Raw genomic sequence first — 12,610 nt, forward strand, 5'->3', positions numbered from 1 at the left:
TTATTATTTTATCGACTATTCGGGCACTTTTGGGGCTCTTAACGTGCACGAAAACTCTTGAAACTTTGCACACTGGTCAGAACCCGCGGCCATCAGGGCCGGGCTGAAGCTGGTACCCGGGCGTGGCAGGGGGGCTCGACAGCGCCCCCTGGAACGGGGTCCGAAAACTTGGTCCATAAATCAAACACGCTTCCATGTAATAATATGAAACTCGGTACACATATAGATCTCATCGGTTCATATATCCTTTGTACTTTTACTTTTTACCCCAGCCCAACAGGAAGTCGGCTATTATGGTTTGTTTGGAAGCGTATGCCCCTGGAATTCGATATACTCCTCCTAGAGAATTCAACCAATCGCAACGAAACTCGGTCAGCATGATGTCAAGACATTGAGGATGAAAAATTGCCAGGGGATTTCTGATATCTCGAACGGTTTGGCCGTGACGAGGAAACGAATTTATGGCGAATAATGGAAACAGGAAGTGTGTTATAACTTCTGCATACATTAACTGATCTTGATGAAACTTCAACAGTGTGTTCGCTGTAAGAAGCCGATCACATGGATGTGACTATTGTGAGTCAAAGTTATAGCGCCACCAACTGGCAGCAGGAAGTGTGTCACTTTCAAAATGCTTTGAAATCACCCTCTTATTTTTACCCGATTTGCTTCAAACTTGATGTGTATAATGTAGACACTCGCCAGATGTAGACCTGTGAAAGGATTATTGATATCTTAGATACTGTTGCCATGGCAACGCATCAAACTTTAATATTCTTTTTGGATGCTTTTGAGACTCTTAGCATGCCTGAAATTGCTTAAAATTGCATGAAACTCGACAGACAGATCACATTTATTAGCCAGTAGACATGTGCAAAGTTTCAGAAACGGGCGTGGTGCAGGGGCTCAGTAGCGCCACCTTTTGTGACAAAAGTGGGTGGGGGGGGGGGGTTACTTTCATCTACAGTTACAAAACTTTTTCAACTTGATGAAAATACATTAAAGATGCTAAATTGTGAACGGATATTGAATATCTCTAACGGTTTTGCTATGGCGAGGGATTATGTCAAAAAGAGAATCAGGAAATGTCTCATATCTTTCTAAAATGTAATTATACACCATTTATTTTTCTATAAAATTATACTAATATTAGAACTAAACCCATTGTATTCCTTTTTTTCAATTTAAGATTTATGTTTAAGTTTAAAAACAGCCAGAATGGTTGTTTAGCCAAAAAAATAAAAAAATAAAAATCATTCACAGTGCTTTACTGCCCTCTTGTGTTCAAAATCAGGTAGGCCAATTGTATTAAATTGTAGGGATGCTACTATGGGAATATTTTCCCACCGTGACTCCGCTGGGGGCTTTAAAGTCGCTAACTTGAAAGCGAAAGTAACGGACGTCTCCACAAGACGTGCAGCTGTGAGCATTTTCGTTTCATTTTAAAAGAAGCCCCATTTCGGGGGCGGATTTCTTGAATGTATTTTACAAAATCACAATGTTGTGTTTGATTGCGAGTATCCAAAAATAAGTAAACACTTTGCAGTTTGAATGATCTTCTTGAATAAAATGACGGAGTAGCCAATGTTTCCACTGTTCGATCGCGGACGTCCACACGGACATTGATAATGGTGGCGCGTGCAGAGCGCTCGAGGGAATTCCTATGGAAGTAGGAATGAACTAAAAAACGTTCACTCTGTTCTGCTCGCTCATCGTCGTGGACGCGCAGCGTTATGAATGCCCGTGTGATGAAAAAATAAACAGATTAGGGCTCTGTTTGATGACAAGAAATGAAAACCAATGCGATATGATGAATGTCCAAAAGATGGCTCCCACAGACTGTTTTTAAATAGGATTGTTTGATATTTTTTTGCTTTTAAACTGTGTGTGTGTGTGTGTGTGTAAGAGATTTTGGTTGGGTGACAGTTGTAGTTTACAGTTTGACAAGAGTTTATAGCTTGACAAAAGCACAATGTTGTGTTTTATTGCAAGTGTACACAAATATAAGTAAACACTTTGCAGTTTGAATAATGTCCTGTATGAACAAAAGGACGGAGTATGTTTTTATGTCTACATTGTTCAATTACGCCACACACACACACACACACACAAACACACACACACACACACACACACACACACACACACACACACACACACACACAAACACTATTTTTCTAATCAGATCAGGCAAGTAATATTCTGTCTTGTCTCCTAAAAAAACAATATATATATATTTATGTATATATATATATATATATATATATATATATGTGTGTGTGTGTGTGTGTGTGTTTGTGTGTGTATATATATAAATATAGCTGCGAGCAGCGATGAAAGGGCCAAAGCCGGCGGCACCGCCACCCCGGTTATAGCGCCACCAACTGGCAGCAGGAAGTCTGTCACTTTCAAAAAGCTTTGAAATCACCTGATTGCTTCAAACTTCACTACTATGATGTAAACACACGGCAGATGTAGACCTGGATGTAGACCTGACCTTTCAGAAGGTTGCTCTCGCATACTTTGTGGTTGATATGTGCCCTCAATGCACACTTTTGCAGAGCCCACACTGATACAAGCTCTACAGCACACTTCTTTTCGACAGTCAAAGCAGGGTTACGTTTTTGCACGTCGTGCACAATAACCCTAAAGGCACCAGGGTGGCGGTGCCACCGGCTATATATATAAATACATAGGGCTATACTGACCTCTTGTGTTCAAAATCAAGTATTGTATTTATATATTAGGTATGTTTCTCGGTTATTTGACGTGTGACCGCTGGGGGCTTTTAAATCGCTATGGATGCGCGAGGACCTGTTTTATCCTAATCATTTTGAACGCGCGTTTATCAAGTCTTATGCCACTCGGTACCAATTGAAGATACTCTCTTATACCGCTATGAAGGTATTTTGTCATGTCTAATGTATTACAGTAATAATGCCACCAAAATGCAACCAAAGCACAGGATAGCAATAGTTTTAAATATAAGGTAATTAATAATCGTTGGAAAGAATGACCGTTTTAAACGGAACATTAATCCACCAATAGATAGCCCAACATAGAAGTTGCTCGCCAGAAAAGCACCTCTTCAGCAAAAAAATATATTTATATATATATATAAATATATATATTTTAAATGTATTGTTTGCTTTAAATTAAATTAAGATTGTATGTTTGGTAATTGAACCTAAATAAATTTAAAATTAATGTTCTATATTTCAGATCAATATATTTGTTTTCCTTCATTTTAATCAACACTAACTTTATTCTCATCTGAATTATAAATAACTTATTTCTGTATAAAATAAAAAATCCCGAATAATCCAGACCAACCAGAGCGCACTATTTCTACAACATCATCAGTGCTGAAGCGGAACTACCAGAGCCGTTCGGCAGATAGCGAGCAGATATTTTGTGTCACGTCGTGCACAATAACCCTAAAGGCACCAGGGTGGCGGTGCCACCGGCTTTTTATATATATATATATATATATATATATATATATATATATATATATATATATATATATATATATAAATATAGCTGCGAGCAGCGATGAAGGGCCAAAGCCGGCGGCACCGCCACCCCGGTGCCTTTAGGTAACTAAAGGCACCGGGGTGGCGGTGCCACCGGCTTGGGCCCGTAATCGCTGCTCGCAGCTATATTTGTTTATTGTTATCGATAGTAATAGTAAAATATTGTGAACTAGATATTATCCAGGGTTTCTTTAATATAGAACTTGTGTTTGTCACTTCACAGGTTGGTTTTAAAAGCGTCTCAGACTATATCACGTACACTTGGGTGAAGGATGACCAGGTGTCTTTCAATGATGAGCTCTTTCAGGTTTGCAGCATTTGCTGTCTGTGTTTCTTGTTAAATAAAGAATTTTTTTTCTTCACATAATCAACTGAGTAGATTATAGATTATATCGTCTTTTTTTCACAGGTTTATGTGAACAAAGATGAAATTCCAGTTCGTGGGGGAGAATGTGTGCTGTGCTATTATAGCAGCAACCTGCAGTGCATTGTGGGTATTAGTCAACCTTTCAGGGTGAGTAAAATTTTACTTCTATATTTTGCTATAATCAGTGTTGGGTAAATTACTCTTTAAAAAAAAGTCATTAATTACTAGCTATTATTAATTACATTTTCAACAGTGTAATTATTACTGTACTAATTACTCTCTCTAAAAAGTATAGCATTACTTATTACTATTTACTTTCTTAATCCCGTAAAAAACCTCGACCATTTGAACAATACAAGGATAGACATGAATCTGCTCTTTAAATTATTTCAAATAAGTTATATAAAATGGCATACATTTTTCTTGAACTGACCAAAGTTTTTAAAGGGAGAAGGTTAAATTATATGCATACATATCATTAGATGTTAAATCCCATTTTATTTCATATAGAATCGTTCTATAGTCTATACAGTATTTAATGCAATTACATCAGAAGTAACTGTAATTAAATCACAGAAAAATCTCTTACTTTGCTTTGTCAAGGTAAAAGTAATTTAATTACAATGATTATTTGCTTAGTAATGCATTACACCCAAAATTGCACATTATTTAAATGCTTTAACATATAAAAAATGTATTCATTTATTTACGGTAACATAGACATATGGCTAGTCCTGCTTTTATGTAAGTAATTATTTTTAATCACTGACTTCAGCTGAACAACAGCCAAATTGCATATTTTCCGGTTTATCACTGTAAAGCTGATATGAAACAATCTGTGTTGTATAAAGTGCTATATAAATAAATTTGACTTGACACTGTTATGGCTGTATGTTTTGAAAGGCATATTTTCAGTTGGCTTCAGTGTTTTACTTCTAGTATGGTATAAAAATCAAATGAATGTTCACTTCAGGTGCAGGAATCCAGAGTGGCGATTGAAGAGGGTTTAGTGTCTGAAAATATCAATGGACTTGATGAAACGGTTGCCAGTTAAGACCAAGACCAAGATGTCAAACCAAACATTACCAGTGGATTTAAGCAAAGTGCAATTTTAATCCAAAATTTGAGCTTTTATTGGTATGTGATATAGTAACTACAATGTGTGTTTTTTTCTCTCTCTTTTAACCAAGAAATATTATAAATCGCAGCCAGTATATTTTAAATTGCAGCCAGTTGGTGGGACCCGTCCCAAATAGATTGTGGTATTCTAAGTAAGCACATTTAAATTGGTACTGAGTTTATTGAAATGGATTCAAAAACAGTTGTTACAAATTAAGAAAAGCATACCAGTGATGTAATTTATTTAATTAATGAATTCACACCACAGCCTTACTATTACCACATTCTTTTAAAAAAACATTTAGTCTGCATTTAACTTGTAATATATTTTCAAACAAATGTTTTATTAGTCCACTGTACATCAAAATGTCCATGTTTACTGTTACAGCTAATGCTGTCCTTGTTTTCTCATTCCATTCTAAATTCATGCAGACTGTTACACTGTCAAGAAAAGGCTGCTTTTGCACAATATATTTGAGAACTTTTATGGCACATGTGTACTTTGTTGATCTATTTATGACTCATACTGAAGTGGTATTATTATATTATTTGTGTCTCACTGAAATTGAGTGCGAATAACTGAAGGATGTGATGGAAATACTTTGACCAATTCTATTTTTGTGGTCAGTACAATTTGATATTATTTTTATGTTTCAAGTATAAACCGATTATGCGCAGAGTGCTTTTTGGCTTAAGAATGTGTTTTTGTTTTAATGTTAGACTAATGCTAATGTATAAATTCAATAAATTTGTAAACAAAGAGTTTATTTTCCAAACAACTAAATGCATACTGATGATATGAAATAAAGTTATTTAAATAAAACAAATGTATAACAGTCTTGTTAATTTTGATAATGAAAATAATAATAAGAAACAAGGTTGTGAGGGATAAAGGTGTATTTCTTTTTAAAATCTTATTTGCTTGTTTATAATTTTTTTATTGTTTTTATTTTATTTTGAGTATGCAGATGGGAAATGAATATGTAAATTGTTTTGTCATTATTGATCGACATTTAGATACACAGTAGTACAATAACAACATCTCTGAGACTGGTACAAATTACAATCCATTCCACTCAAAGCATGTGTGTGTGTGTGTGTGTGTATGTGGGATCTACCACCCCCTAGCGTTGAAACAGTTATGTTGCCATAGTAACAGTGTGTTTACTTGCCGGCAGAGTGTCAGCACATCAGTCGTGTTTTAATTGCATTTATATCTGACAGGTAAGACACCTGATTTTCGCTTAATGCTTTAATTATAACTATTTATAATGTTTATCTTATATTTAAAACACTGAATAGATTGTTTAAGACAAGAATTGATGGAGAAAAATGTTTGTTTTATAACAGGTAACTGATATCCTGACATATCTGAATTTTGGTCACACTTTAGATTAGGGTCCAATTCTCACTATTAACTACGACTTTTGCCTCAATAAACTCCTAATTGCTGCTTATTAATAGTAAGGTAGTTGTTAAGTTTAGGTATTGGGTACGATTAAGGGATGTAGAATAAGGTAATGCAGAATAAGACATTAACCCGTTTAATCCCACCGGTCACAATTGTGACCGCAGCTTTTTTCTTATTTCTGGAAGCTCTAAAAATGTTTTTATTGACTTTGGGCAAGAAATTCAACTTTTAAATGACAAAATAGATTGTCTTGATTAAAATCAATTAATGTCATGTGACTAGTGTGAAAGGTCACATGACCAGATCAGTTCACTTCCTGCTTGCACATCTAGAAGAAGATGTCTTCCTCAGACTACTACAAAAAGTAGTATATAAAACATCTTAATTTACATATAGAACTATCATATTTTGTACATATATTCTTTAAAGGGTCTACTACTGATATATTTTGAGAATTATACTCCAGCATATATATTTTGCTCGTAAGACTTGTAAATTTGTTTACGGTCACAATTGTGACCGGTAGTATAACACAGTGCTTCAATTGAAAACAGAGGTATTGGCTGGTATTGGCAGGTTTTGGCAATCCTACACTGAACATGCCACACCTGTGAGGGGGATGGATGATCTTGGCAAAAGAGAATTGCTCACTAAAACAGATTTAGACAGATTTGTGAAGAATATTTGAGAGAAATGGGCCTTTTGTGTACATAGAAAAGGTCTTAGATCTTTGAGTTCAGCTCATGAAAAATGGGGGCAAAAACAAAAGTATTGCGTTTATAATTTTGTTCAGTGTAGTGATGAGTGTCCCAGAAACGGTCAATGTGTTGGACCTTCTTGACGTATGTGACCCCCTTCCCCCCCACCCCCACCCCAAATTGAAAGTGACTGTGATAGTGATGGCTCAGATAGGGAGTACCAGGGTGAAACAGCCCATTTGCCAAGTAGACTATTGAATGGCGATGCAGAGGTGAATTATGGAGGATTGGGCAGATGTTCATGAGAACCAATTGGTGTGCCCCACACATGACCACAAACAACCCTTTCTACAACGTACGGCCCATCTTCAGTGCACTGAATGAGTGAACACAACACACATCTCCCTGAAACTGGCCTAGGACAGGGCCCAAGTGTAGTCATGGTCTAGCCCATACGGGTCTAGCCGAACAAGCAGAAGTTCCTCCAGGGTGTAACTTTGTACATGACAACCTTTTCACCTCACTAAGCCTTCTTCACGATATGCCAAAACGAGATATTGGATGTCTTGGAATGAATTGTGTCAATAGGTCTAATTGAAGAATTTGAATGAATTCTGACTATGTTGTTTCCCACCGGTCACTATTGTGACCGAGTATAAAACCTAATATTTCACGAACTTAACCAACATAAAATCAAAAAAGGCATAATGTTTGAGTGTTAGGGAGGCCTAAGGAGTAAAATGCATGTACTCAAGTTGCAAGAAAAAATTTGGGATTAAACGGGTTAATATGTGCTTTATAAGCACTAATAAACAGCCAATATCTTAGTAATAATTATGTTAATAAGCGCCTAGTTAATAGTGAGAATTGGAACCTAAACTAAAGTGTTACCCTGAATTTTATAATATATACGTTTTGAAATATAATGTACCTGTTAGTTGTTTTTTGGCAACAGTATGACTTTAATGCAAGTGTTTAAAACAATAAAATAACTACATATCATTAAAATAACTACATATCATATCGTTATCATTATAGTCTAGTAATTATAAAACAATGACCTAAATTATTTAAAAACCAAAGAATGACTTTCTTTCTCATTAGAAAAATGTCTAGGCTGATGGGACCCCCTGATAAGTTTCTGCCATCCGAGTGGAAGCATGCAAACCAGGTGCATTTCAGGAGTTCGGAGGCAGAACGAGCGCACTCGGAGAAACTGAGAGCAGAGTGTCAGAGACTCATAGAGGAGAGCAACAAATCTACCAAACACATGCAACAGGATGCACAAAAGAAGCTGGGTATGCAGTGCTCAAAATGCATGTAACTGGAGGCCTTGCATGAGATGTGCAGTAAGACAGGAAGTGTAATGATGACACTTGACCTTTTAAAGATAAGTGATAGAAATGATGAAGAGAGGAAGTTATTTCAGATAGGGTTATATTGATTTCCTTGATAAAGACATTTATTTGTTAAACTGTTCTGGCCTACTTAGTCTGTATATATTCTCCCTCCCTCTTCTTTAGAGCAGAGAATCCAGGACATCAAATTCTGGAGGCAGGAACTGGAGAAGAAGTTTGAGGAGATGGTGCAGGAGATCGAGACCCTCGTCGTCTTCAAGAGCCGTGTGGAAAAAGCCTTGGAGAGCTGCTCTCAGCCTTTTCAAGTGACTTTGCAATGTCTTACTGAGAGGTACTTCTCACTGTAGAGCACAACCAGAGGACATTTCTAAAATCAAGTGTTGAACTACATGACCAAATTGATCAAAAGTGACAGTAAAGACTAAAGAACCCTGAAAAAACCCATCATGGTTTCCACAAAAAATATTAAGCAGCGCAACTGTTTTCAACATTGATAATAATAAGAAATCTTTCTTGAGAAGCAAATCATCATATTAGAATGATTTCTAATCAGTGGTCTAGTGACCCCAACTTTCGAATGATAGTGTAAGTTATAAACCAAATTAACCACCCCTAATTTAGGATTAGGCCGACATCATTCAGCACAGTTCAAACCTTTCACAAAATGTCTCATTGGTAACCTAATCATGTGATATGTACGGGACAACCCTTTAGAGAGAAGCGTGTGGCGATTGACCTGGTGCATGATGGGGTGGAAGAGGAACTGTTGAAGGAGAAGGAGCTGATTGAGGGTGTGATGGTTCTTCTACAGCGAACACTGGAGCAGATCAACGAGCAGATCAGGTTAGTGGGACAGTGACAAAACTCCAAGGACTAACTTGTAAGGAATTCAATTGTCCTACATACTGTAGCAATTGATGAGTAATTCCAAAGTGTTTAAAGGGGTCATATAATGGTACATGCACTTATACAAGTTGATTGTACTGAAATGTGTGTTGGCAGTGCCTGTACACAACCATCATAAAATGATAAAAATCCATCCAGTGTTTTTGTATTAATCTCCTTATATGTTTTCCCCTGCCTCAAATTGAGCCGTTCGATTTTGTGACGTCACACGCTCGGAAGCCCCTCCCCCGATTGTTGATTGACAGCATCGTTTCAACACAGACCCGCCCTCGCTCGTGAGCGAGCTGTCAATCATAGTCTGCGCGGACCGGCGCGGTCATTGTTGATATGCTGGAGCACTGTCTATGAGCAGAATGGCGTCTAAGCGATTGTGGTGTTCTGTTCTTGGGTGTAATAACGAACACAGCAGTCATTTTAATGTTCCTAAATCCGAACCGCTGAAGACGCAGTGGCTGAGTTTGTTTTCGAAGGGAATATTCCCCACGAGCAACGTCAATGCTCTCATGTTTGCGCGAATCATTTCACACACCAGACTGCTTTATAAACGAGGGTCAGTATAAAGCTGGTTTTGCTAAGAAGCTGCTCATGAAAAAAGGATCGGTACCAGCTATTCGTGTTCCTGCTGAACCTCTAGAACAACTGAAGTTAGTGTAACGTTTTATTAAACTTAACATTAATATTTATATTAATCTTTGCAAATTGCTAGCTGCACGCTTCACAATGAATGCGTCTAAGGTTTACACTCAGGGTACATTACGGCATGTTTTCTATGTATGACGTTCTCAATATAATTCATAATCCCACGTTAATACTGAACAACGCATTATGGTTATTGTGTTATTGTGTTACAAACGGTGTACGCACAGCACAGAGGGGCGGAGTGAGCAAAGCTAATTATCATTTAAAGTCATATGCACTGAAACGGCGTGCTGAAAACAGAGCTGTTTTTGACCAAGTAAAATAAGTGTTTTCTTACAATACTAATGAGAATTTTTAATTGAAGTATATTACAAACTTTTAATTTAGACCCTAAAGAATCATACTAGCTTGTACAAAAATGGCATTATATGACCCCTTTAAAATATGAATTATATTGTGTTGTTCAATCAAATTCTCTCTAGTTATATAAACGTCAATTTGCTCCAAACTAAATTGTAGTTTGTAAATTACTCCTGTGCTTTTCAGGCTTATTCGTTCAGTGAAGTACTATCTGGAAAAGGACTTGCAGGACAAATTTCAGGCCGAACGCATCGATGATTTCTGCTCTCTTCTCACCAACACATCGCCTGATTTAAACGGAGGGAATTCAAACTTAACAAGTGTTGGGTAAGATGACATGTTTATGATACAGTATTTAAAAATCTAGGCTAATTCTGTTTTATAAATATATTATCAAATGTTAACAGATTTAGGTTTTCCAACGTTTTTTTTTCCCTTTGCAAACCTATTTCCTTTACCGTTTCCAGAATTGCAGTGAATCCTGAGGAATGGGAGAGCCTCTGCAACTTAAACGTTAGCAAAGCGGAGAATGAGAAGAATAACTCTCTTTCTCTGAGAGCTCTTGTGGCAAGCTTGCTAGAGCAGACGGCTGCAGACATGCGCAGACAGTATGAGGCTACGGGAAGGGCATTTGAGCTGCGCATACAGGAGACCAAAACTGCCAAAACACAGCTTGAGAACCAGCTCAATGAGGTTGGTTGCACTTGTGAATTGAAGGGATAGTTCACCCAAAATTTTAATTCTCTCATCAATTACTTACCCTCGTGCAATCTCGGATGTATATCCCGCATACTATATAGTAGGGAAGTATTCGATTTCAGATGCAGCGAATGGCTTGAGTTGGTACTTATTTTGAATAAGTAATTACTAGTAATTACACTAAACAAATATGTTCTATATTATATGAATGTGCGTAGTATGAATGTAATCTGGACGTACTACTTTCGCCATGTTGTCAGTATCATATAGTATGGACATGTATGCGTATATATACTGTAATAAGCTGGATAATTCAAAATCAAAAATTTGTATTTTAAGTAATATATTTATTCATTTACTTACTATTAAGTAAATAAGGTCAATCTTTTGTTATCTATAGGGTTTCGTTCTAGGTTTTGCTGTTGTTGTTGTTATAATTTGACTAGTTTTATATGTCTGTGCTCTCTCAAAGCTGCTAGCAGAGATAGCAAATCAAGAAAAGAATCTGGAGGCTCTAAAAGCGGCTATCGCAGAGAAAGAAGCTCCAGTGAAAGTGGCTCAGACTCGACTGTCCGCTCGCAGCCAAAGGCCCAACGTTGAGCTCTGCCACGACCCGGCTCAAATCCGGCTGCTGGCAGAGGTCAAGGAGCTCGCTAACAACATCGAGAGGTAAAGGAAAGGGTTTGGATGTTACCAAACATATAACATTAATTGCATGTCCTAATATGCTAGTATGTCCCCAATAAAAGCATTTTCCCTCTATGGTTTCTGCATTAGACTAGCCGAGGCGTTCCAGCTTTCAGAGATGAAACTGAAAGCTCTAGCAAGCAGCCAGCTGAGCCTGGAGGAGGAGATCCAGGTGAAGACCAACTCTCTGTACATAGATGAGGTGATCTGCCTTCAGCAACGTCAGCCTGTCGTTATTCACAACTTCTGAACAGAGCTCATGTACGACGGAAATGCCTAGTATAGTTAATGGCGTTTTGGAAGAAGAGTTTCCTTTAAATCATTTTAAGTTATTATGATGGTTTCAATACAACATCTAATGTCTTTAAAAATCTCTACTGGGATGTTTCCTCTCAGAATCTGTTTGTTGCACACAGCGATGTTTTGATAAAATGTCTTTAAAAAAATGCTAAATTAAAAAGATATACAAATAAAAAAGATGATCCCAATTTACTTGGTTCTAGTCTTAAAACATGAATTGATGGTTTATAATAAAAAATAAAAATGGAATCCTCATAATTCATTATACAGAAATGAACAAATAATTAGGTATAAAGAAAATATCCGTTTTTTAGAAAATAATTTCAGTGCTAACAATACTGGTTTCTGTATTAGTTTAGTTTTACTTTTAATCATCATGGGAGGTGTATCAAGTACACACATCTCTATGGTTATGATAAATCAGTCAGACCAAGTAAAAAGCACGAAACGGATCTGAAGAAAAACTGCTGTCACATCAGCTCTTCAAATATAAGGTAAGCGACCATTTTAACAGTTTTGAAAATAAAGGT

At 36.8% G+C, this 12,610-nt stretch overlaps 2 protein-coding genes across 3 annotated transcripts in view; both read left to right on the forward strand.

Moving 5' to 3' along the window:
• The window catches only part of inpp5ka (inositol polyphosphate-5-phosphatase Ka), a 35,841-nt gene extending 30,638 nt beyond the window's left edge, over window positions 1-5,203 (forward strand). For both annotated transcript variants that reach the window (XM_056270751.1, XM_056270752.1), the window contains 3 exons: window positions 3,760-3,843; window positions 3,946-4,050; window positions 4,877-5,203. In XM_056270751.1, the coding sequence (XP_056126726.1) occupies window positions 3,760-3,843; window positions 3,946-4,050; window positions 4,877-4,957 (270 nt within the window). In that variant the 3' untranslated portion in view covers window positions 4,958-5,203. The remainder of the gene's footprint in view (window positions 1-3,759; window positions 3,844-3,945; window positions 4,051-4,876) is intronic.
• A 3,024-nt stretch (window positions 5,204-8,227) lies between these two features.
• tekt1 (tektin 1) lies at window positions 8,228-12,272 on the forward strand. Its single transcript, XM_056270756.1, has 7 exons — window positions 8,228-8,429; window positions 8,655-8,820; window positions 9,204-9,332; window positions 10,581-10,721; window positions 10,862-11,087; window positions 11,566-11,762; window positions 11,871-12,272. The coding sequence occupies exons 1-7, from the start codon at window positions 8,240-8,242 to the stop codon at window positions 12,028-12,030; spliced, it is 1,209 nt and encodes a 402-aa protein (XP_056126731.1). The 5' UTR covers window positions 8,228-8,239; the 3' UTR covers window positions 12,031-12,272.
• Window positions 12,273-12,610: the final 338 nt, after the last annotated feature.

Source organism: Rhinichthys klamathensis, unplaced genomic scaffold, assembly GCF_029890125.1.
Source record: "Rhinichthys klamathensis goyatoka isolate OS25496 unplaced genomic scaffold, OSU_Roscu_1.1 h1tg000308l_1, whole genome shotgun sequence".
In the NCBI taxonomy this organism is placed as follows: domain Eukaryota; kingdom Metazoa; phylum Chordata; class Actinopteri; order Cypriniformes; family Leuciscidae; genus Rhinichthys; species Rhinichthys klamathensis.